At 39.3% G+C, this 27,848-nt stretch overlaps 1 protein-coding gene across 1 annotated transcript in view; it reads right to left on the reverse strand.

Moving 5' to 3' along the window:
* LOC139841669 (uncharacterized) overlaps positions 1 to 27,848 on the reverse strand; it is a 47,830-nt gene that overhangs the window by 15,662 nt on the left and 4,320 nt on the right. The window contains exon 4 of the mRNA XM_071831875.1: positions 22,899 to 23,422. Within this exon, the coding sequence (XP_071687976.1) occupies positions 22,899 to 23,422 (524 nt within the window). The remainder of the gene's footprint in view (positions 1 to 22,898; positions 23,423 to 27,848) is intronic.

Consider the following 27,848-nt stretch of genomic DNA (forward strand, 5'->3'; position numbering starts at 1 on the left):
CAAGCCCCACAATTTCAGCGGAACAGAAGGGCCAGTTGGGCTGACAAGATGGTTTGAAAAGTTGGAATCTGTGTTCCGTGTGAGTAACTGCTCTGAGGGGAATAAGACTAAGTTCGCATCCTGCACTTTTTCGGATGGCGCTTTGACTTGGTGGAATACGCTTGCCCAGGCGCGAGGAATCGACGAAGCTTACGCTACACCATGGGAAGAGTTTAAGAGTGCCATGATCGAGGAGTACTGCCCCAAAACCGAAATTCGGAAAATGGAAGTGGAGTTTTGGGAACTGAAAGTTGTAGGAGCTGATCTTGATGGCTATAACCGGATGTACTTGGAGTTAGATTTGATGCGCCCCACAATGGTTACTCCGGAGTACAAGCGGATGGAGAGGTATCTGTGGGGACTCCCCAAAGACATTCAAGGAAATGTCACTTCATCGAAACCAACGAATGTCCCAGAAGCTATGTGTAAGGCGCACACCCTGATGAATCAAATTACCCGCCAAGAGCCAGAGAAGGCGAAATCAGAATCGGGAGCTAGTAATGGGAAACGTAAGTGGGACAAAAACAAGGGAAAAGGTTTTGACCAGAACCTAGTTAAGAGGTATGAGAATTTCAAAGGGAACAATGACTGGAGGAACCCGAACCCAAACCCTAGCTCCAGTGTTGTAAATCTCCCGAGATCTCCCCGGGATCTCCCCCGAGATCTCGTTTTTAGAAGGCAACTGAGACGAGATGTTCATCTCCCGAGATTTCTCGGTCAACGGGGTCAAATGTATTCAAAGCCACAATTTCTAGGATTTTCTTGCTAATTTGTAAGATTTTCTTGTAAAATTCGTAATTATTAAGATTTTCTAACTCATTTCTCGGATATTTTTGTAAAATCTCGTAAAAACGTATATAAATTTACAAATATTTATGTTTTTATTTATATTTTTAATAAAGTAACTATAAATTCAACGTAAGTCAACATCCGAGATCTCCCCGAGATTATTCTGAGATGCTGAGATCTCCCTAAAAAGGTCCAAATGAGATCTCCCCGAGATCCGAGTTCTCCAACCTTGCCTAGCTCTAACCCTAACTACAAAGGTACCCTTCCTCAGTGTAAGAGATACTACAAGCATCATACTGGACAATGCAACGTATTGTGTGAGAAGTGCAAAAGGATTGGACACATCGGCAGAGACTGTAAGAGCACCGCCCCGGCTGTGAGGATAAATCCAAATGGACCAAGGAATTACTATGAGTGCGGATAGCATGGCCACTTCAGGAATGAATGTCCCAACAAGAAGAAGGATGGCGGGCCAGCACGTGGAAGAGCCTTCAACATGAATGCAAGAGATGCCCGCGAGAATCCTGACTTGGTTACAGGTACATTCACTATCAATAACCTATTAGCTTCTGTTCAGTTTGATACTGGTGCTGATAGGAGCTATGTATGTAGACACTTTTGCTCTAAGATAGATTGGTCGTTAGTTCCTTTGGAGGAGAGTATGTTTGTTGAGGTAGCCAATGGAAAACATGAGAAAGTTGACCAAATTGGCCGAGGAGGTATTATTAACCTAGCTGGAGTGGATTTTGAGATTGATCTAATACCCATCAAATTAGGAAGCTTTGATGTGATTGTCGGTATGGACTGGTTGTCCAAAGTAAGAGCTGAAGTTATCTATGGTGAGAAGATTCTCTGTATACCACGCGAGACTGGAGAGCCATTGATTGTTTACGGAGAGAGATGTAGTCCGAAGTTAAACCTTATTAGTTGCTTGAAGGCACAAAAGGTTATGAAGAAAGGGCGTTTTGCTATTCTGGCACATGTGAAGAAGCTAGAAGTTGAAGAGAAGAGCGTGGATGATGTACGAATTGTGAACAAATTTCCCGACGTCTTTCCAAAAGAGTTTCCTGGATTACCGCCATCGAGCGCAGTGGAGTTTCAGATCGACCTAGTGCCCAGAGCTACACTTGTAGCTCGCGCACCTTATCGACTTGCACCTTCTGAACTGCAAGAGTTGCAGAGTCAACTATAGGAATTGCTAGACCGTGGATTTATCCAACCGAGTTCATCGCCTTGGGGCGCACCTGTTTTTTTCGTGAAGAAGAAGGACGGATCTTTCCGCATGTGTATCGACTATCGAGAGCTGAACAAGTTAATGATCAAGAATCGGTATCCCCTTCCCAGGATTGACGATCTTTACGACCAGCTGCAAGGATCCAATGTTTACTCCAAGATTGATTTACGATCAGGTTATCACCAATTGAGGGTGAAGGAGAGCAATGTGATGAAGACTGCATTCAGAACCCGTTATGGTCACTATTAATTTCTTGTGATGCCATTCAGTTTAACCAATGCACCTGCCGTATTTATGGATCTCATGAATCGTGTATGCAAGACATATCTGGACAAGTTCATTATCGTCTTCATAGATGATATCCTCATCTATTCCAAAAGCAAAGAAGAACATGAGCAATATCTTCGACTCATGCTTGAACTCTTGAGACAAGAGAAACTTTATGCCAAATTCTCTAAGTGCGAATTTTGGTTGAAGGAAGTTCAATTTCTTGGTCATATCATGAGCGATCAGGGTATCAAGTTTGATCCCGTAAAGATCGAAGCCATCAGCAAGTGGGAAACCCCCACTACTCCTACACATATTCGCCAATTCTTAGGCCTCGCCGGTTATTACCGAAGGTTCATTGAAGGTTTCTCTTTGATTGCGCGTCCTTTGACCACGTTAACTCATAAGGGGAAGAAGTTCTTTTGGGAAACCGAGCAAGAGTCATCATTCCAAACCCTGAAGAAGAAGTTAACCACCGCTCCTATTATGTCCCTTCTTGAAGGCAGTGATGACTTCGTTGTGTATTGCGATGCCTCCCGACAAGGTTTTAGGTGTGTATTAATTCAATGGAAGAAGGTTATTGCTTACGCCTCTCGACAACTAAAGATTCACGAGCGAAACTACACTACTCACGATCTTGAGCTTGGAGATGTTGTCTTTGCACTAAAACTGTAGAGACACTATTTTTATGGGACTAAGAGCACTATCTTCACCGACCACAAAAGCCTCCAACATATCTTTGATCAGAAGCAACTGAATATGAGAGAACGTCGATGGATCGAGACGTTGAACGACTATGATTGTGAACTTCGTTACTACCCTGGCAAGGAAAATATTGGAGCCGATGCCCTAAGCCAAAAGGAGAGAACGGTACCTCTTCGTGTATGTGCCTTGAACATCACATTCAGACGAATCTCAACATCCAGATCCGCATAGCTCAAGAAGAGGCTCTCGAGGAGGAGAATATTTCCCAAGAGCACTTGAACATTCTCGTTTCTCGATTTGAGGTCAAGGAGACTGGACTCCGATACCTTGCTGAAAGAATCTGGGTGCCTAGTTATGGAGATTTACGGAGCCTTATTCTAGACGAAGCCCACAAGTTAAGGTATTCAATCCATCCAGGAGCTGGTAAGATGTACCACGACCTCAAGGTTCAATATTGGTGGCCAAACCTCAAAAGGGATGTTGCAGCATATGTTGGAAAGTGTTTAACTTGTTCTAAGATCAAAGCCGAATATCAGAAGCCGTCTGGGTTACTTCAACAACCCGAAATCCCGCAATGGAAGTGGGAAGGAATAACAATGGATTTCATCACAAAGTTACCGAAGACGGTAGACAGTTATGATACCATCTGGGTTATCGTTGACCGTCTTACCAAATCTGCACATTTCCTATCCATGAAGGAAACTGATACGATGGAGAGACTTACGCAGTTATACATAAAGGAGATTGTATCTCGTCATGGTGTACCCTTATCGATTATCTCAGATCTTGATACCCGTTTCGCTTCTAGATTTTGGCGTTCTTTACAAGAAGCCTTGGGAACATGTCTAGATATGAGTACAGCTATCACCCGCAAACTGACGGACAGATCGAGCGCACGATCCAAACCCTGGAGGACATGTTACGTGTTGTGTTATTGATTTTGGGAAAGCTTGGGAGAGACATTTGCCGTTAGCCGAATTCTCTTACAATAACAGCTATTACGCAAGCATTAAGGCCACACCTTTTAAAGCATTGTATGGTCGTAAACGTCGTTCTCATATCTGCTGGGCCGATGTAGGTGAAAAATAACTCACCGGACCCGAACTCGTCCGTGAAACAACCGAGAAGATTGTCCAAATTCAAGCGAGACTCAAGACAGCCCGTGATCGTCAAAAGAGCTATGCCGATCTTAAACGTGGAGATCGCGAATTTCAAATCGGCGACCGCGTTATATTGAAAGTTGCATCTTGGAAAGTTGTAATCCATTTCGGAAAGCGTGAGAAGTTGAATCCGTGATATATTGGTCCTTTTGAAGTCCTGGAATGTGTTAAACCCGTTGCTTACCATTTGGATCTTCCGACTCAATTGAGCGCAGTTCACCCCACTTTCCACGTGTCGAATCTGAAGAAATGTCTTACAGAACCAGAACTCGTCATACCTCTCGAGGAGCTTACGATTGACGACAAACTCCATTTCATGGAAGAACCTGTCGAAATTATGGACCGTGAGGTCAAGACCTTGAAACGCAACAAGATTCCGATCGTCCGAGTCCGATAGAATGCAAAACGAGGACCTGAGTTTACTTGGGAGCGAGAGGATCAGATGAAACAGAAATATCCTCACCTCTTCACAACTCTACCATCTACCTCAGCTTAAAATTTCGGGACGAAATTTTCATTAACAGGTGGGTAATGAAACGACCTGACTTTTTTGACTTGCTTTTGTGCTTTGTGTTTTCACGAAACTGCGTATTTGTGCGTATTGAGCTATATTATACTCGGGGATCTTACTACTTGTGGATTACTTTTATTTATATGTTTAAACGTGCCTTTAAGTACGTAGGTTACTTAACTTGATCCCTGGAAGCCTTTATGACCGTTAGTGGCACTTGACGTTTAGAACAAACTGCGTACTGTGTACACGTTTAACTTTGGTCGTAATTGGAATATTATGACTACGAAATACTAATTGTTATTTTATAATAACAATTACTTGGGTTTTTGGATGCTTAATTACGCTTAGTAATTTACTAGAGCACACTAGTTAGTCTTGTTGGACTTTCTACCTTGTTAGACTTTAGCCCACCCTACACTAGCTAGTGGATTATTTAATTACCCCAATTATTAATGACTAGTGACCCAATTATATGTAAGACAAATGCCCATTTATTAGAGGGAACATACTAGCATTTTTGCTTACCATTATCCTTAATGTTGCATGGGATCCTAACATAAGCACCAACTTTTGACAACCATTAACCAAAAAGCAAAGAGGTGTCCCCTTTGTCCCCCACCAAAACCCATGGCCACCATCACCTCCCCACACCCTCACCTCTTATAAATACCAAGCTTATTTATCCCATTTCACACTTGATCTATTCACAATTTACACACACTTACTCTCTAATTCACTCTCTAGTCTTTCTCACTCTAAAAAGTGTAAGTATTTTTCTTTCTCTTCTTCTTACCTTCATATCCATGACATCATCATCATCATTTAAAGGATCTAGCTTTTAGCTTTTGATCTTGTTATATCTTGTAGATTCAAACTTGGGTTTGAATCCTTCAAGAACATGAAAGATTCAAGCTTTCTAGCTTTGAATCTTCATTTACTTATTAGATCTAGCTTATGATTTCTTTATTTTGTTATAAAGATCAAAACTTGTGTTTATGATCTTCATGTAACTTGAAGATCTAGTCTTTTGCTTTAAGGATCTTCAAGAACACTAAAGATCCAAGCTTTCTAGCTTAGGGTTTCATTATTTTGTTAAAGATCTTAGCTTTTTAGCTTATCATCTCATTACTTTCATTAGATCTTAGCTTTTTAGCTTATGGTCTCATTACTTTCATTAGATCTTAGCTTTCTAGCTTATGGTCTCATTAATCTTGTAAAGATCCAAGCTTTCTAGCTTAGGGTTTTCTTAATACTTGAGATCTAAGTTATTATTGTAGATGTCACTTACTTGGAAATTTTTTGTGTTTGTTGTGATGATAAAGATCAAGTCTTCATCATCACATATGATGGAGATGCATAAACTAGTGTAAAAAGGACAAAGGTTGAAGCTTTATTGGATTTATGCAATAAAGATGCAATCTTGATGTTCAAAACTTGTAGAATGATAGATTTTACTCTTAGTTGTGTGTTGATGGTTGAACCTTGGTCAAAGTGATGCTAACACATCAATGAGTTGTACACTTGAAGCTACAAACATCAAGGATGAGAACCGTGATGAGGATCAAACACCAAGAATCCTACCGGAACACTTGCTTGCTGTTTTTTGGGGTCTGATCCGACTCCTAGACTTCTGGAAAATTTATTTTCAGATAGTTCGTTTCAAGTAGATGACTTTTCATTTAGGCCTCGCCTAAATCCGATATATGGTTTAGGATTTATATCCTTCCGAAAGTCACTACGCCTTTGTAACGTTGTGCTGAAATTTCTGACCTACTCGCACTTAAACCGTCGCCCCGGTCAAACGAAGATGAGTTAGGTTTTGAAAATTGGTCAGCGGTTAGAGGACTTACATATGGAGCCTTGGCCATTGACTACGCATCTTTTAGATTTTTATATAGGTCGTAACAGCTGTCCAAAGTCAGCCTTTTGTTTCGATCTCTATTCTTGTTAAACTTACCTTAGCTTTGATGAATGATGATGATGTTGATGATGATGACACTTAAACTTAATTTATTCACTTTTAAAATTTTGGGGACAACATACTGACCTAGTGACCTTTGACTTAGGTTGACGACCTTTCGGACCGACTTACTACCTGCATACGTTTCATATCGACTTTTACTGCTTATTCACTGTGAGTTATTGCATCCCTTACTACTTTTACTATTTTTGGGACTGAGAATACATGCGCTTTTTATGTTTTACATACTAGACACGAGTACTTAAACTTTATATATGTGTGGGTTACAAAACGGCACAAAGATTTCCCTTAGCTCGGTAACGTTTAATCATTGGTTTCCTAACCGTGAACGCGAATCTTAGATATGGATCTATAGGGTTTGACATCCCCACTCGGGCTAGTCGCGCTAGCATTCAACGGGTGTTTAATACTTCGAGGACATTAAGTCTAGTTACCGGGTGTCCACGGTTAAGCATATACTTTTCATACTGATTTAAGCTGCTGGTTGAAGCACTGAAATCTCGTGGTCTACATTACTTTACCGATTACAAACTATAGCTCACCAACATTCGTGTTGACTTTTAAGCGTGTATTTCTCAGGTGCTTATACGATGTTGCTTCCGCTGTTAGACTTGCTGTCTTGGTGTTATAGACTTGCTGTTATGGACCTGCTGTATTAGATTTCTGCTGCATTACTTAGAGATGTCTCAATCATGAAACTTTTTCTTGCATTCGTAACTTATGTTATTTTTCAAACAATGGCTTTGTAACGACCTTTGGGTCACGTACTTATGTTAACGCTTCTATTCATAGGAAGCATGTTATCTTTTGTAGAACGCTATCTTTTTATGAATGCAAAATTGGTTTTCAAACAGTATATAGTGTTTGACCTTGTAATGATCCTGTTGTTGATGAACCATACACGATGGTTTTGTTAGGGGCGTCACGATGGTTTTATTACGTTTAGTTTGTAAAATTATTTCGTGGCTAACGATGATGTCGTTGAAGCGCAACTCGAGTCGAACTAAAAGGTATATCTAGTGAAAGATTTAAATGTTATGTTAAATTAACAATATGTGTACATCTACGCGTTTCGCTATGGAATTTTAGACTTTTAAAAATTTAACGCAAAATTAACGTGTATGAAAAGTACCCCAAATATTTAGCGTTTTTTAAAAAGCGTCCGTTTTGCGTATAGTTAGTGACATTGTGTTCCTAAAATTATTTCGAGTTTAACGATGGTGTCGGAAAAATTTAACTCGTTGCGAGCGAGAAGATATGACCCGTTGAAGATTTGGGGGGAGTTTATTTAAAAAAAACTTATGAAAATGGTAATTTGACACTTTACCCCCCTGTTTGGGGGTCGATTTGAATTTTTAGAAAAAGTCTGGGGGTCTTTGTTGGTGGAATGAAATTTAAATAATAATATAAAAAAAGATGAAAAGTAGGAAATACCCCTTGGTACTATTCACTTCCACTATGTCATTTAGATATATAGATATAATAAAGTAGATATTAGATCATCATAGATGTATTTAGTTATTGACCCACTATAACGACTCTCATTTTTCCATTCTATATTTCTCATTTTTCCATTCAATACTTTTCCTTATTAAATGCCCAATAAAATAATTAAACTTAATAAGTAAACTTTAATCGATAAAGGTTAAGCGTTAAGAATTATAAAATACGATAATTAACTTTGTACATTAATTGACAAGTTAATAAAAATAATAAGTTAATAAACTTTTGTGAGTAAATAAATAACTTAAAAGACTTGTGTAATTAAAATGAATAAACTTGAATAATTAAGGGTTATTAAGCTAAATTAAAATACAAGGACTTAAGTAAAAATATTAAAACCCTAGCTCATAAAACCCTAGCCAATTTGGAAGGGCAAAATTACCCTTCTACCCCTCCAAATTTTCGGCCCAAATCACCACCATAACCCCTTCTCCAAACCTACTTGTTCCCTAAGTAATTTCTTATTAAAACCTAATTCTAGAATGCTCCATTTCTCCCTATAAATAGACCCCTAAGTTAAACCATTCCATGTACCAAATCATAAACAAATCCCTCACTCAAATCTCTCTCTCCCTCTCCAATTTTCGGCCAAAACTGAAAATTCACCACCACCACCATCGAAATCCTCAAGGGTTTCCAAGAAATCTTCAAGTGTTCTTCGTGTTCTTCAAGAATCTTCAAGGTGTCTTCAAGATATTCAAGGCTTTGATCTTCCATCTTCATCAAATTCTTCTTTTCCTCGTTAGTCATCTTCGAATCTTCAAAGGTATAACATAAAACCCTAATTTATTTTCTTAATTCTTTGATCTTTGTTTTAATCTATATTCACATAAAATCATAAACACATAAACAAAAGAACAAACCTAGATCTATACATGAAAAAAAAATATAAATCTATACATATACATATACATGTCGACTAGACAAAAAAGGGAAGAAACTTTGATCTTTAAAACCCTAGATACAATTAAGAGATTTGTTAGTGGTTAATTAAAGAAACAAAATAAATATATGTACATATACATATATATCGACACATATACATATATACTTGTAAAAAATAAATTTTTATACACATATATACATATACACGACATTATATATGTATACATACTAAAACCCTAAATCCTAATTTAACTTATACTACTTTAATTAAAACCCTAGTTTTATTAAAAACCTAATTAATTATTAAACCATAATTCATTAAACCTAACCCTAATTATTTAATACCTAAACTCTAATCATTACCTAATCATTATTACATTAAATAAAACCCTAATTTACTAAACCCTAATTTATAAAACCCTAGGACATTAATTACTAAACCCTAGTTAATTAATTACTACTTAAAATAACTAACTCTAATTAATGAAACCCTAATACTGCTTATACTATTAACTAACATGTATACACTATTATTACTACTAGCACCTATAAACACTTAAGAACGTTTTGGGATATGTATTAGAGATGTATAGATCTTCGAACTTTCTTGACGAATGGTTCTACGAGACTCTAGGCAGAGGGTTTGGACTTCCAATTTAAAGGGACCTATGGCTCAAGCCCCTAGATCTCAAATGGCCATTCGAAGGGAAAGGGGTGATTGGAAGCTGATCTAATACGACAAGCATCCTAAAATGGAAAACCCTCTTTTAGTAGAAACTTTCTAAGTATAGAAACTTACTAGGAATAGAAACTTAGTGAAACAAACTATACATAAACATGTACTTAAACTCAAACATGGGCAAAACACTTAACTACTCTTAAATGTCAATAGGTTGACTTTCCTGCTCACTCGTTCAACTCTCTATTTCGAGGAATAACTCTCTCTACTTACTAAGGTGAATTCATAGCCCCTCTTTACTGCTAGCAAACTTACTTACTTTACTTGGGGTGAGACACATGATGTTTTTACTTTTTACACTTTAGACACAAGTACCAAACTGTTAAACTATGATATACCCGGCTATGTACGACTAAGTCCCTACAGTGATATTTTTAATTGCTGCTGCATGCTTAATTATTGGGGGTAGGCCTATCGGGAGTAACGTCCCCGATACATTTGACTCAGTCTTTGTATTACTTGATAATGAAATTAAAACCGACAAGTACAGACACAACTTGTCATGGGGCAAACTTGAACGTTTAGTCAAAATATCACGCTTTGGCATAACTTTAGATCCTGCGGGAGATCAACTTTACAAACTAAATCTTGTGGTCTAAAATAACGGTCAAACTTTTGTTAAACCTATGAACTTCACTCAACCTTTTTGGTTGACACTTTAGCATGTTTTGTCTCAGGTGCTGTTTGATTCAAGCTTACTTATCTACTGCTTATGTGATGCTACTTGGACATAGGATCAAGAGATTATTGCATATTTTACTATTGCATTTAAACATTTACTTTATTCCGTTGTAACGACATTTCATTTTCCGCTGCGTACTCATTAAAGTTAATTTTCTCATTTAGTATTGTTCTCGTTATTATAATATGTTGGTATATTTTGATATTAAGTCACATTTCGCCCAGGCCCTAACTGGGGGTGTGATAGATTGGTATCAGAGCAAACCAGGCTGTTATATAGAACCAGGATTGCATCTTTATGTGTGCCTTATTTGCTAGCTAGGGTGCCTTAGCAATCTAGGAAACTATAACCTTTCCTGCCTTAGACTTTAAAGCACTTAGGATTGCCCTCTAATCTTAACATTAATGCTTTCCAAAACTTGACTAAAAGATTCTAATCAAAGTCTCTTTCCTAATGATAGGATGTCAAGCTCAAGCGTTAACAAGCCCAACAAGGCAAATCACAACCCTACTACCGAAGTAGGTGTTGGACACTCTGAAACATCAAGACCTGTTCGAAGTCCTTCTTACAGTCCTGCTTCACCAGACTATAGTCCAAGTACTCTACGAAATTCACAAAGGTCTCCTCAATATTATCCAACTCCAGAATCGAAGAAAAAGGAAAACGTCATGAAGAAGCCGGTCCATCAAGGAAGAGAGCCCGGACTCCTTCTTATAATGATGCTGCTAAGTATGAGGATTTGCTTCGCCACATGGCAAGAGTGAAGGTCCGTATGGATGAGAAGGACCGCGAAATTAAGAAGTTGGTGGAGGAAAATGTTGAACTAAGAAAAGAATTAAGGCTCCTAAAGTACGAGGAAGAACGCAACACTCATTGGGGAAAGCAATCACTTGCTCGTCTCCAGGAGGATGTTAACTTCTGAATGAAAATGGAGAAAAGCCGAGTCGACAAACAACTTGCCTTAAGGGAATACAACACCAATGTCGTTAACAGTCGTGTTACCAACCTTTACGACATTCTCGAATATCTCTACGAAAAGCAAAAAGGGAAGAACGAGTGATATGATAAGTTTATCCAAGAGTCTCTCGACTCTCAAACCGAAAGGCTAGAGAAACTTGTGAAGGATAACATGGAAAAAGTGATGAAGCAGTTTGAGGACGAGAAGAAAAGATATGAAGATTATTTCAGTTTTAATATTCTTTAGTTATCTTTCATATTTTTCCATCTATGTAAAGGCTATGCCTTAAAACTATTTCTAATTCCGAATCGTGTAATAAGGCTTATTTAATGCCTCGTTCCTTAATAAAATAAAGTGTTTTATTTATATCATGTGATATTAATACTTTATCTTATTCCTACTTGTAATTGCTCAACCCTATAATTTGTTAATTTATCCGACTTATGTTCACTTACGTAGCGACATCATGGTTCGTCCAGCTGCACCTACTGTTAACAATATCGTCTTGACTACTGAGCAATTCCAACAACTACTCACTGCCGCACAAGGCAACAACCAAGCTAACAATGTTAATCCTTAACTGAAACCTTGTTCCTACAAGGATTTTTCAAACTGTCATCCATCTGCATTTAAGTGAACTGAGGAAGCTGTCGAACTAGTCCGTTGGTTCGAGAAAATGGAATCTATTTTCCGTATTTGCAACTGTGGTGATGACGATCGAGTAAAGTATGCCACTAGCTCATTGGGTGGTAATGCCTGGACTTGGTGGACTGCTCATGCCAAGTCCGTAGGAATTGATAATGCTAATGCAATTCCATGGGACGAACTCAAAAGCATGATGGTCAACAAATTTTGCCCGAGGAGTCAAGTTCAGAAACTTGAAGCTGAGTTCTGGGAACTCAAGGTCAAGGGTACTGATATTGAGAACTACACTAATCGTTATTTGGAACTTTCTACTCTACGTCCTGAGATGTTTCCTACCGAAGCTAGAAGAATTGAGCGGTATATAGAAGGTCTTCCCGAGGATGTTCAAGGGAATGTTATAGCTGCCGAGAAGGTTACTCTGGATACTGTGATTCTTATGGAACAAAATATGATGTTTGCCAAGAGAAGAAGAGTGTCTACCAATAAGCAGGTTGAAACCAAGGGTAATGATGGTAAGAGGAAGTTTGAGCCATCTCAAGGTTCGGCTCAGAATGATAATAAGAAGCATGCGGATAACACAAGGTCGAATTATAAGGGTACTTATCCCTTCTGTATTCGTTGTGAGAGGCATCACCCAGGAAAGTGTACTGCGGTTTGTGCGTTGTGTAAGAAAGTGGGACACGTTGCTAAGACGTGTAAGACTCCTCCAAAGGATAAGGCTATTGTTCCAGCCAAAGCTCCTCCAACCTGCTATACTTGTGGAGAAAAGGGGCACATTAGTCCTAATTGTCCTAAGAAGAAGGATAATCCTGCTACTGGAGCTAATGCTACTGCTGCGAAGGGTCGTGCGATTGTTATTACTGCTGCTGAAGCCCGAGATGAGGATGAGGTCATCACGGGTACGTATCTTGTCAATAATTGTTATGCAACTATTTTATTCGATACTGGTGCCGACTTAAGGTATGTGTCTAGTGATTTTTGTACCCTATTTACTGAAAAGCCTCAACCCTTAGAAACTAAACGATTAGTAGAAGTAGCCAACGGAAAGATCATGCAAGTCAATAAAATCTATAAAAATTGCAACTTAATCTTAGCCGATAAGGAATTTAAGATAGACCTTTTGCTGGTCGAACTCGAAAGTTTTGACGTCGTAGTCAAAATGGATTGGTTACATCCATTACATGCTGCCATCATGTGTTACGATAAAACTATTCATGTTCCATTGGGAAATGGAGAGACTCTCATCATCCAAGGTGAAAAGAGTGGTTCCAATCTCAACATCATCTCATGTATTAAAACTCGCAAATACCTTATGAAAGGTTACCCAGCTATTCTAGCTCACGTTAAGATTATTGAATTGAAAGAGAAGAGTATTGAAGATGTACCCGTTGTTAAAGACTTTCCCGATGTGTTTCCCGAAGATCTTCCTGGTCTTCCACCTCCTCGACAAGTTGAATTTCAAATTGATTTAACTCCTGGTGCTGCTCCTATTGCTAAAGCACTGTATCATTTAGCACCCTCCGAGATGAAGGAATTATCCAACCAGCTCGAAGAACTATTGGATAAAGGTTTCATTCATCCTAGCTCGTCCCCATAGGGAGCTCCTATTCTGTTTGTTAAGAAGAAAGATGGTACGTTAAGGATGTGTATATATTATCGCGAACTTAAGAAGCTTACTATCAAGAACCGTTATCCGTTACCGCGTATTGATGATCTATTCGACCAACTTCAAGGGTCAAACATCTATTAAAAGATTGATTTGAGATCTGGTTATCACCAACTCCAAGTCAAGGAATCCGATATTCCTAAGACTGCTTTTAGTACTCGATATGGACATTATGAATTCTGTGTCATGCCTCTTGGTTTAACCAATGCTCCTGCTGTATTCATGGATCTTATGAATCGTGTCTGCAAGCATTACCTCGATAAGTTCGTTATTGTGTTCATTGACGATATTTTGATCTATTCCAAGAGTGAGAAAGAGCATGAGCAACATTTGCGTATGATTCTTGAACTCTTAAGAAAGGAACAACTCTATGCTAAATTTTCTAAGTGCGAGTTTTGGCTTAAAACCGTACAATTCCTTAGACATGTTGTTGATAGAAAAGGAATACATGTCGATCCAGCTAAGCTTGCTGCTATTCGGAACTGGGAGATACCAAAGACTGCGAACCATATTCGCCAGTTTTTGGGACTTGCCGGTTACTATCGAAGGTTCATAAAAGATTTTTGTCTCATTGCTAAACCTCTTACAAAGCTAACTCAAAAAGGGAGGAAATTTGAGTGGTCCGAAGAACAGGAATCTGCTTTCAAGATTCTGAAGGAGAAATTGACCACAACCCCGATTCTATCTTTACCTGAGGGTACTGATGATTTTTTTGTTTACTGCGATGCTTCGAGGCAAGGCTTTGGTTGTGTTTTAATGCAACGTGAGAAGGTTATCGCTTACGCATCTAGGCAGTTGAAGAAACATGAAGAAAACTATACCACACATGACCTTGAGTTAGGTGCCGTGGTATTTGCATTAAGGATATGGAGACATTATTTGTATGGTACCCATTTTACGGTGTACACTGATCATAAAAGTCTTCGACACATCTTTGATCAAAAACAGCTGAACATGAGGCAAAGTCGATGGCTCGAGCTATTGAACGATTATCACTGTGAGCTGAAATATCATCCTGGCAAGGCGAATGTAGTTGCCGATGCTCTTAGTCGGAAAGACGATGTTAAACGTGTTCGTGCTCTAAACCTGAAAATCAAATCAAATCTTATCTCACGAATCTGTGAAGCTCAATTGGAAGCCATTAAACCGACACTTATCGAAGGTGAAGGACCCATTGGTTTTGAGAACCAACTTCAAGTGAAAGCTAATGGTATACGGTATTTTGGCAACAGAATTTGGGTTCCTCGTTTCGGTAATCTCTGTGAACTAGTCTTGGATGAAGCTCATAAGACTAGATATTCTATTCATCCCGGTTCCAGTAAGATGTATCACGATGTGAAGCAATTCTACTGGTGGCCTAATATGAAAGCCGACATTGCTACTTATGTTAGTAAGTGTCTTACTTGTTTAAAGGTCAAGGCCGAGCATCAAAAGTGTGATGCCCCGTACAAAACCATCGTGTACGAATCATCAACAACAGGATCATTACAAGGTTAAGTACTATATGCTGTAATAAAAGAAGTTGTATTCACGATAAAAAGGTGACGTCATAATCGACATCAAATGTTTTACATCAACAGTATGCTTCTACGAATAGCAATCATGAATAATTGTATGTGACCCTTAGGTCGTTACAAAACATAGTTTCAAATGTATTAAAGTTTGAATGCAAGATAAACAGTTCATGCGATGATAACACTAGAGCAGCGGGTGTCTACGGCAAGACTAGTACACAGCGGAAGCAACCTTAAGCACCTGAGAAAAACATGCTTAAAAACGTCAACACAAAGGTTGGTGAGCTATATTTTAAGTATAACAGTATGTAAGGTAGGCCACGAGATTTCAGTGCTACAAAGAGCGTTTCAAAACAGTATGATAAAGTATATGTTAACCGTGGGCACTTGGTAACTAACTTAATGTTTATACCCCCTGAAAGTACACTTGGCAAGTGCGTATATTTACGAAGTATTAAAAACTCGTTAAATGCTAGCGTTACTAGCCCGAGTGGGGATGTCAAACCCTATGGATCCATATCTAAGATTCGCGTTCACCGGTTCAAAAACCAATGACTAAACGTTACCGAGCTAAAGGGAATGTTTCTGCCGTTATATAATCCACACATATATAAAGTTTAAGTACTCGTGCCTAGTATGTAAAACATAAAATCTGCATGTATTCTCAGTTTCCAAAATAAGTTAAAGTAAAAAGGGAATGCTATAACTCACAATGATCAAGTAGCGGTAAAGTATGACTCGGAAAGTAAGCAAGTAATGAAGGTTGTCCAAACGGGTCCTCAACCTAAGTCAAATAGTACTAAGTCAGTAAATCGTCCGAATAGGTTTAAATGTATGTAAATAAGGTCTTAAGGGTAATCATCATTCATCATTAAACAAAAGGTGTAATGTAAGTTTCGTTTATGAAAGTAGTTTAAAACAAAGGCTAAATTTGATCAGTCACCACGGACTCTACACTTACTGAAATAAGGTGAGACCAGTGGCCATGGCTCCGTATATGAGTCCTTTAGTTGTGGTAAAAATATCAGAAGCAAACTCTTCTTCGTTTGACCATGGCGACGGTCTAAGTGCGAGTAGGTCAGAATTTTTCAGCACAACGTTAAATGGACATAGTGACGATCGGAGGGCCATAAATCCTAAACCGTAACTCGGATTAAGACGAGTCCTATATGAAAACTTATCTAATCGAACAGAGCTATCTTAAAATCATAATTACAGTAGCCCAGGTCGTACGGGTCAGACACAGAAACAGTAGAACAGTAGGGTCAGTAGGTTCCGGTGGTTCTTGGTGCTCGATGCTTATCATGGTTCTCATCCTTGATGCATATAGCTTCAAGTGTACAACTCGTTGATGTGTTTGCATCATTTTCACCAAAGTTTGACCATCATAACCCAAGTGTAAGTCTAATACATGAAGCAAAACTCACTTAAGTGTTGCAAGTGTTTTGATGAACCAAAGTTACATCAAAGTCTTAGATCTAACACATACATGAACTATAAAAGTAATATTGAACTATAAACTTGAAAGTAAACTAACTAATCAAGATATTAAGATGTAGAACATAGTTCTTAGTTTGATCTTGAAGATCGAAGACTCAAAAGTCTAGATCTAACATAAGTGTACAAAGTTATAATTTAAAGAAAGCTTACTTACATGTTCTTGAACTTTCAAAGTTAGCTTTTAGTTCAAGATTAATGAGATCAAAGTTAACTAGTAACACTTGACCAACAAGAACATAAATCATGAAATTAAAGTGCAAGTAAATGAAGTAAATAAGCTAAGTAAATAAGTAACTAGTTCATGGGTTATTCATACTTTAAAGATTCAAACCAAAGTTTGATCTTTAAGAAAGTAAACTTTAAAGTTTACTAACATGAATTACAAGTATGCTTTCACAACACATGAACTTAAATCTTTTTAAGACAACAAGTGTAGAACATAACTAGAAAGCTTATGTTCTTGTTTGTTCTTGTAAATACAAGATAAAAGAAGAATGAAACTAGTAAGTTTGATTCTTGAAAACATGTAAGTAATAACTACAAGTAAGTAACAACTACAACAAGTAACAAAACAATAATCAAAGAACAAGTGATGATGATGATTAAGGGGTGTTAGTATTCGGTTTCTAGACAAGGAAAAGAGAAGAAGATTGTTCATAATACTTACAAGTCTATGAGAGAAAATGAGAGAAAAAGTATGCAAGTAAAAGTGTGTATGTGAGAAATGAGAATGCAAGTGAGTATGTAATTAAGATTTGAAAATAAAAACACCTCCCCATGAGATGTAGGCCGACGGCCAGCAGAAACAAAAAGAGGGAAGGGAGTTTTTCCTTGGTCACTAGCATGTAAAGGTCTAAAAAGATGGATAAATGGGGTGGTTTCATGGGGATCATGGTGTAAGTATTATGTGACTAGATTCCAAACAAGTTAACTAACTAGTTAAACTCTAAAGTGATACTTACATGTGGTGATGGGCTAAAGAGTCTATGAAAGAAGTAGGGTGGGCTTTATAAGCCCATGTTCAATTAAAAGCCCAAGTATGCATGTAATTAACAAGTTAATCTAATTAAAAGCCCAAGTAACTAACTAATAACCATAGTTAATTAAAATGATTAATAAAACTTAATCATGAATGTAAATAATATTCAAAAATATTATTCGTGAAAGTTTCGTGTGTCACAAAGACATTTCGGGCAATTAAAGTCAAGTACGGGCAATCATGGCAACATGTAAATGTAATAACATACATTCGTTTTATCACAAGTATTAATAATAATAATTATTAATAAATAAACGTTGGAAAATCCAGGGTCGTTACATTAGCCACCTGTTAAAGAAAATTTCGTCCTGAAATTTTAAGCTGAGGTAGATGGAGGAGTAGGGAAAAGGTGAGGATACTTCCGCATCATTTGATCCTCTCGTTCCCAAGTAAACTCAGGTCCTCGTTTGGCATTCCATCGCACTCGGACGATCAGAATCTTGTTACGTTTCAAAGTTTTGATATCACGATCCATAATTTCAACAGGTTCCTCCACAGAGTGGAGTTTGTCATCAATTGTAAGTTCTTCCAGTGGTATGATAAGTTCCAGTGTCGCAAGACACTTCTTCAGGTTTGACAAGTGGAAGGTAGGATGTACTGAGCTCAATTGTGTCGGAAGGTCTAGACGGTAAGCAACGAGTCCAACACGTTCCAAGATCTCAAAAGGACCAATGTATCGTGGGTTTAACTTTCCACGTTTTCCAAAACGGATCACACCTTTCCAAGGTGCAACCTTTAACATTACACGGTCACCCACGTTGAATTCAAAGTCCTTACGTTTAAGATCGGCATAACTCTTTTGACGATCACAGGCAGTCTTAAGTCTAGCTTGAATCTGAGCAATCTTCTCCGTTGTTTCATGGACTACCTCGGGTCCGATGATTTGCTTTTCGCCTACTTCGGCCCAACAAATAGGAGATCGGCACTTGCGGCCATATAATGCTTCAAAAGGTGCAACATTAATGCTCGAGTGATAACTGTTGTTGTACGAGAATTCGGATAACGGCAAATGCCTTTCCCAGGCCTTTCCGAAATCAATGACACATGCACGCAACATGTCCTCCAAGGTCTGAATCGTACGTTCACTTTGCCCGTCGATCTGTGGATGATAAGCAGTACTCATGTCAAGACGAGTTCCCATGGCTTCTTGCAAAGAACGCCAAAATCTAGAAGCAAAATGGGGATCGCGATCGGAGATGATCGATAAAGGTACACCATGACGAGATACAACCTCCTTGATGTATAATTGAGCAAGTCTCTCCATCGTATCCATTTCCTTCATCGCTAGAAAGTGTGCAGATTTGGTAAGGCGGTCAACAATAACCCAAATAGTATTGTATCCGCCCACCATCTTTGGTAGCTTGGTGATGAAATCCATTGTTATCCTTTCCCACTTCCATTGTGGGATTTTCGGTTGTTGCAGTAACCCAGAAGGTCTCTGATGCTCGGCCTTAACTTTGGAGCAAGTTAAACACGTACCAACATAGGTTGCAACGTCTTTCTTAAGATTCGGCCACCAATACTGTTCCTTAAGATCGTGGTACATTTTGCCCACTCCAGGATGAATCGAATATCTCGATTTGTGGGCTTCATCAAGTATAAGGTTCCGTAGATCTCCATAATAAGGTACCCAAATTCTTCCGGCATAACATCGGAGTCCAGACTCCCTAACCTCGAATCGAGAGACAAGTATGTTCAAACGTTCATGAGATATATTCTCCTCCTTGAGAGCCTCACCTTGGGCTACTCGGATCTAACTGTTGAGGTTCGAATGGATAGTGATGTTCAGAGCCCTAACACGAAGAGGTGCCGTCCTCTCCTTTCGGCTTAAAGCGTCAGCTACAACGTTGGCCTTACCAGGGTGATAACGAAGTTCACAATCGTAGTCGTTTTATGTCTCGATCCATCGACGCTGTCTCATATTCAGTTGCTTCTGATCAAAGATGTGCTGGAGACTCTTGTGATCGGTGAAAATAGTGCTCTTAGTTCCATACAAATAGTGTCTCCACAATTTGAGCGCAAAGATAACGGCTCCAAGTTAGAGATCATGAGTAGTGTAGTTCCGCTCGTGAATCTTCAATTGGCGGGAGGCATAGGTAATAACTTTTGATCGTTGCATCAGTACACAACCAAAACCACTCTTTGATGCATCACAATAAACAACAAAGTCGTCACTGCCCTCAGGAAGTGATAGGATATGTGCGGTGGTTAACTTCTTCTTCAAAGTTTGAAATGCTGATTCGTGTGCGGGTTCCCAAAAGAACTTCTTGCCCTTGTGAGTTAGTGCGGTCAAAGGACGCGCAATCAGAGAAAATCCTTCAATAAACCTTCGGTAGTAACCGGCGAGACCTAGGAATTGGCGAATATGAGTCAGAGTAGTGGGGGTCTCCCACTTGCTGATAGCTTCAATCTTGGTTGGGTCAACTTTGATACCATGGTCGCTCACAACATGACCCAGAAACTGGACTTTCTTCAACCAAAATTCACACTTGGAGAATTTGGCGTAAAGTTGCTCTTGCCTCAAGAGTTCCAGTACTAGTCGGAGGTGTTGCTCATGCTCTTCTTCACTCTTAGAGTAGATGAGGATATCATCTATGAAGACGATAACAAACTTATCCAGGTACGACTTGCAGACATGATTCATGAGATCCATGAACACGGCAGGTGCATTTGTCAAACCGAATGGCATCACGAGAAACTCATAATGATCATAACGGGTTCTGAATGCAGTTTTCATCACGTCACTTTCCTTCACCCTCAACTGGTGATAACCAGATCTCAAATCGATCTTAGAGTAAACGCTCGATCCTTGTAGTTGATCAAAAAGATCGTCAATTCGTGGAAGAGGATACCGATTCTTGATAGTCAATTTGTTGAGTTCACGGTAGTCGATACACATACAGAAGGATCCATCCTTCTTCTTCTTTTGCGCTTTCACGCAACTAATGAGGTTCAACTTCGAGGTACATCTCTCTCCATAGATGATCAGTGGCTCACCGTCTCCTTATGGTATACGAAGAGCTTTATCTCCACAAATAATATCGGCCCTTATCTTGCTCAACCAATCCATACCGATGATCACGTCAAAACTTCCCAGTTTGATGGGTATCAAATCGATTTCGAAATCTGCACCAGCTATGTTGATAATTGCTCCTCGACTAATATGGTCAACTTTCTAAAGTTTTCCATTGGCAACCTCGACAAGCATACTCTCTTTTAAATGGACTAATGACCAATTAATCTTATCGCAAAAATGTCTACATACATAACTTCTATCCGCACCAGTATCAAACAAGACAGAAGCTAAAAGATTGTTGATAGTGAATATACCTGTCACCAAGTCGGGGTTTTCTCGGGCATCCCTTGCATTAACATTGAAAGCTCTACCACGGGGTGGTCCGCCGTCTTTTCGCTTGTTTGGGCACGCATTTTTGAAATGGCCCGTCTATCCGCATTCATAACACTTCTTCGGCCCGTTGGTGTTCGGCTTCACATTCAAAGTGGTGGCCTTGCAGTCTTTCCCGATATGCCCAGTCCGTTGGCACTTTTCGCAAACCACATTACAATACCCAGTGTGGTGTTTGTAGCACCGTTTGCATTGCGGTAAGGTTCCGTTGTAGTTCGGGTTGGAGTTGGTGTTGTTGTTGGGGTTGGGGTTTCCACCGTTGTTGTTTTGCCTCTTGGCGGGAGTTTGATCGTAGGTTCTCCCCCTGTTGTTCTGTTGTTGTTGTTGTCCCACTTGCGCTTCTCGCTAGTACCTGCTTCAGACTTAGTTTTCTCCGGTTCATCAATGGTTATCTGATTCATTAAAGTATGCACCATGCGCATCGCTTCTGGAACATTCGGTGGCTTGGACGAGGTGACATTTCCTTTGATGGACTTAGGGAGTCCCCAGAAGTATCTCTCCATACGCTTGAATTCCGGGGTGACCATGGTCGGACACATCAGGGCTAACTCCAAAAATCTCCTGTTGTAACCATCAAGGTCGTTCCCAAAACTCCATTTCCATCTTTTGTATCTCGGTTCTCGGACAATACTCCTCAATCATGGCACACTTAAATTCTTCCCATGGCGTAGCATACGCCTCATCAATGCCTTGTGCCTGTGCCATTGTGTTCCACCACGTGAGCACACCGTCAGACAGCGTGCAAGAAGAAAATTTGGTTTTGTTGTCCTCCGAACAGTTGCTAACTCGGAATACTGATTCTAGCTTTTCGAACCATCTAGTGAGACCAGCCGGTCCCTCAGTGCCGCTGAAGTTATGTGGTTTACAGCTCTGGTATTTCTTGTAAGTACACCCATTTCGAATGGGTTGAATAACCGGTGGTGGTGACGGTGGCGGTGGAGCTTGGGGTTGCATTTCCGCAATGGCTGCGGCTACATGTTCTTGGATCATCTCTTCAATTTGATTAGCAGTAGGTGTGGATCGACCGTTAGCCATGGTGTTCTAAACAAAAATTTTGACTCAAGTCAAAATCCAGTATTCAATAGTAATTATACAGTATATAGTATCTAACATGGAATCAACACATCACATGTTATTAAATAACGCATCTAGGTACAAATACCACAGAATCATCGTACAGTAATGTAAATAGAACATCGTGCAAGAATTAAATAACGTAAAGTTCCATTAATAATAATAAGTTTCATACATCTGAATAAGTCCGTACAATACATAAGTGAAACATAAAACTACAACTATATTACATAATGAAATCTAAATACAAAAGCCCAACGGTGAAGGTGGGTGTAGGATGTCCATAACATGAGACATCTGGTCCTCTAGCTCAGCTACCCGAGCACGGAGGGTTTCCACCTCCCTTGTCAATTCCTCGACAGTGGGAGCTGTTGGGGCGGGTGGTGCTGGTGGTGCAGGTGGTGCAGGTGGTGCCGGTGGTGCAGAGGGTACGGCTCCAGATGTAGAGGCTGCAAGGTGGTAAGGCTTATGGATGAAGGGATCCGCAGGGTACGGCACAAGCCGCTTACGGGCGGTAACCCTACGACGCCGTCCAAATGCGTCAGTGAATGCTCGTCCTCCGTTGATCCCTGGAATGATGGTGCCATCAAAACGGTACCACGTCTTCGGCGGGGTGGAGGGTGCCTCTATAGGTACATCAGCAGGGTCCTCATCATCACTGGATTCGTCTGAGGACGTGTCTTCGAATGAAGCATCAGTGGATGACGGGTCGTCCGAACCATGTGGTGGCTGTACGGGTGGCTGAACTGGCCGTCCTTGAGTGGCCATCATCTGTCTGTACCTAGCGGGTCTGATCGGAATGAGACGTCCATCAGAGGCGCGTCGGCACCAATGGCGATACCGGTTACGGAAAGGACCTTTCCCGAACTCCGCGGGAATCACAATCTCACCGGAGCGGGGCTGTGATCCTGAGGGTCCGGGGGCAGATGGAGCTAGAATCTCCGAAGGGTCCTGGGCTCCGCTAGAAGTAACCACTGGGGCAGGCGCCTGGCTGCTAGTCCCGGAAGATGAAGTGCCGGGGTCACTCGTGGGTAGCGGGATCGGGGTGTCGGCAGCAGCAGCAGGTGGGGTGGCTGATGAGTCTGAACTGCCCAAAATGATAGCAGGTGGAGTATTCGACATCTGAACAAGGAAAAATAAATTTTTCCATGTCAGTAAGTCATAAAGCAAGCACGTATTAGGCCAACAGTTTAAGTCATGTATAACAATAAGTAGCATGGCAATAATAACTAATCATACAGAAGTAGCATGCAATCGGAAGCAGGTAATATCATACAGTAGTGAAATCATGTAGTAGCATACAGCATGTAGCAGTAAAAGTAAATAGCAGCATGCAGTAAGTTCAGCGGAAACAAGTAAACTAGCAAGTTGTAGATTAGTCCTATTAGTGAATCCTACTCGGGTCGGTCTTAGTCTCACTAATGCAACCTAATTCCCTACAACCAATGCTCTGATACCAAATGTGATGCCCCGTACAAAACCATCGTGTACGAATCATCAACAACAGGATCATTACAAGGTTAAGTACTATATGCTGTAATAAAAGAAGTTGCATTCACGATAAAAAGGTGACGTCATAATCGACATCAAATGTTTTACATCAACAGTATGCTTCTACGAATAGCAAGCATGAATAATTGTATGTGACCCTTAGGTCGTTACAAAACATAGTTTCAAATGTATTAAAGTTTGAATGCAAGATAAACAGTTCATGCGGTGATAACACTAGAGCAGCGGGTGTCTACGGAAAGACTAGTACACAGCGGAAGCAACCTTAAGCACCTGAGAAAAACATGCTTAAAAATATCAACACAAAGGTTGGTGAGCTATAGTTTAAGTCTAACAGTAAGTAAGGTAGGCCACGAGATTTCAGTGCTACAAAGAGCGTTTCAAAACAGTATGATAAAGTACATGTTAACCGTGGGCACTTGGTAACTAACTTAACGTTTATACCCCCTGAAAGTACACTTGGCAAGTGCATATATTTACGAAGTATTAAAAAATTGTTATATGCTAGCGCTACTAGCCCGAGTGGGGATGTCAAACCCTATGGATCGATATCTAAGATTCGCGTTCACCGGTTCAAAAATCAATGACTAAACGTTACCGAGCTAAAGGGAATGTTTCTGCCGTTATATAACCCACACATATATAAAGTTTAAGTACTCATGCCTAGTACGTAAAACATAAAATCCGCATGTATTCTCAGTTCCCAAAATAAGTTAAAGTAAAAAGGGAATGCTATAACTCACAATGATCAAGTAGCGGTAAAGTATGACTCGGAAAGTAAGCAAGTAATGAAGGTTGTCCAAACGGGTCCTCAACCTAAGTCAAATAGTACTAAGTCAGTAAATCGTCTGAATAGGTTTAAAAGTATGTAAATAAGGTCTTAAGGGTCATCATCATTCATCATTAAACAAAAGGTGTAAAGTAAGTTTCGTTTATAAAAGTAGTTTAAAACAAAGGCTGATTTTGATCAGTCACCACGGCCTCTACACTTACTGAAATAAGGTGAGACCAGTGGCCATGACTCCGTATATGAGTCCTTTAGTTGTGGTAAAAATCTCAGAAGCAAACTCATCTTCGTTTGACCGTGGCGACGGTCTAAGTGCGAGTAGGTCAGAATTTTTCAGCACAACGTTAAATGGACATAGTGACGATCGGAGGGCTATAAATCCTAAACCGTAACTCGGATTAAGAGGAGTCTTATATAAAAAGTTATCTACTCGAACAGAGCTATCTGAAAATCATAATTACAGTAGCCCAGGTCGTACGGGTCAGACACGGAAATAGTAGAACAGTAGGGTCAGTAGGTTCCGATGGTTTTTGGTGCTCGATGCTTATCATGGTTCTCATCCTTGATGCATATAGCTTCAAGTGTACAACTCGTTGATGTGTTTGCATCATTTTCACCAAGGTTTGACCATCATAACCCAAGTGTAAGTCTAAGACATGAAGCACAACTCACTTAAGTGTTGCAAGTGTTTTGATGAACCAAAGTTACATCAAAGTCTTAGATCTAACACATACATGAACTATAAAAGTAATATTGAACTATAAACTTGAAAGTAAACTAACTAATCAAGATCTTAAGATGTAGAACATAGTTCTTAGTTTGATCTTGAAGATCCAAGACTCAAAAGTCTAGATCTAACATAAGTGCACTAAGTTATAATTTAAAGAAAGCTTACTTACATGTTCTTGAACTTTCAAAGTTAGCTTTTAGTTCAAGATTAATGAGATCAAAGTTAACTAGTAACACTTGACCAACAAGAACATAAATCATGAAATTAAAGTGCAAGTAAATGAAGTAAATAAACTAAGTAAACAAGTAACTAGTTCATGGGTTGTTCATACTTTAAAGATTCAAACCAAAGTTTGATCTTTAAGAAAGTAAACTTTAAAGTTTACTAACATGAATTACAAGTATGCTTTCACAACACATGAACTTAAATATTTTTAAGACAACAAGTGTAGAACATAACTAGAAAGCTTATGTTCTTGTTTGTTCTTGTAAATACAAGATAAAAGAAGAATGAAACTAGTAAGTTTGATTCTTGAAAACATGTAAGTAATAACTACAAGTAAGTAACAACTACAACAAGTAACAAAACAATAATCAAAGAACAAGTGATGATGATGATTAAGGGGTGTTAGTATTCGGTTTCTAGACAAGGAAAAGAGAAGAAGATTGTTCATAATACTTACAAGTCTATGAGAGAAAATGAGAGAAAAAGTATGCAAGTAAAAGTGTGTATGTGAGAAATGAGAATGCAAGTGAGTATGTAATTAAGATTTGAAAACAAAAACACCTCCCCATGAGATGTAGGCCGACGGCCAGCAGAAAAAAAAAGAGGGAAAGGAGTTGTTCCTTGGTCACTAGCATGTAAAGGTCTAAAAAGATGGATAAATGGGGTGGTTTCATGGGGATCATGGTGTAAGTATTATGTGACTAGATTCCAAACAAGTTAACTAACTAGTTAAACTTTAAAGTGATACTTACATGTGGTGATGGGCTAAAGAGTCCATGAATGAAGTAGGGTGGGCTTTATAAGCCCATGTTCAATTAAAAGCCCAAGTATGCATGTAATTAACAAGTTAATCCAATTAAAAGCCCAAGTAACTAACTAATAACCATAGTTAATTAAAATGATTAATAAAACTTAATCATGAATGTAAATAATATTCAAAAATATTATTCGTGAAAGTTTCGTGTGTCACAAAGACGTTTCGGGCAATTAAAGTCAAGTACGGGCAATCATGGCAACATGTAAATGTAATAACATACATTCATTTTATCACAAGTATTGATAATAATAATTATTAATAAATAAACGTTGGAAAATCCAGGGTCGTTACAAAAAGCCTTCTGGTCTGTTGACACAACCTGATATTCCGCAGTGGAAGTGGGAATGTATCACTACAGACTTTGTTACTAAGTTACCTAAGACTGCGAACGGTAACGATACTATTTGGGTCGTAGTTGATCGTCTTACTAAATCTGCACATTTCATACCGATCAAGGAAACCGACAAGATGGAGAGATTAGCACAGCTTTATATTAAAGAAATCGTCTCACGTCATGGTGTTCCTATCTCGATTATTTCTGATCGCGACAGTCGATTTGTTACTAGATTCTGGAAAACTTTACAATCTGCTCTTGGAACTCAACTCAACATGAGTACAGCTTATCATCCTCAAACTGATGGTCAAAGTGAACGGACTATTCAAACCATGGAAGATATGCTACGTACTTGTGCAATCGATTTCGGCAAAGGTTGGGATAGACACCTATCTTTGGTTGAATTTTCCTATAATAACAGTTATCACTCTAGCATTAAAGCTGCACCTTTTGAAGCTTTATATGGACGGAAGTGTAGATCCCCTCTGTGTTGGGATGAACTTGAGGATAGACATTTAACTGGTCCTAAAATTATCCACGAAACTACCAAAAAGATCGTTCAGATTAAGCAACGTTTAGAAACTGCCCGTAACCGACAGAAGAGCTATGCCGATAAGAAACGAAAAGACATCGAATACCAAGTTAGAGATAAAGTCATGTTGAAAGTATCCCTTTGGAAAGGTGTTATTCGCTTCGGTAAGCGAAGTAAACTCAGTCCACGATATGTAGGACCTTTCACAATCACTGAAAGGGTCGGTCCTGTGGCATATCGATTAGAACTACCAATCGAACTCAGTCAAGTACATGATGTGTTTCATGTCTCAAATCTTAAACGGTGTCTTGCTGATGACACACTCGTTATTCCTCTGGATGATGTTCGCATTAATGAGCAAATGCACTTCATTGAAGAACCTATAGAAATCATGGAAGGAGAAGTCAAACAAACGCGTAAAAGCAACATACCTATTGTTAAAGTCCGGTGGAATTTGCGTAGAGGCCGCGAATATACCTGGGAACGCAAAGACCACATGAAATGGAAATATCCCCATCTCTTCTTAACTGCTGATGCAAACGAGGAAACTACCTAAAAACTTCGGGACGAAGTTTTCAATAACGTGGAGGTACTATAACGACTCTCATTTTTCC

The sequence above is a fragment of the Rutidosis leptorrhynchoides genome, chromosome 4 (assembly GCF_046630445.1).
Source record: "Rutidosis leptorrhynchoides isolate AG116_Rl617_1_P2 chromosome 4, CSIRO_AGI_Rlap_v1, whole genome shotgun sequence".
Lineage (NCBI taxonomy): Eukaryota > Viridiplantae > Streptophyta > Magnoliopsida > Asterales > Asteraceae > Rutidosis > Rutidosis leptorrhynchoides.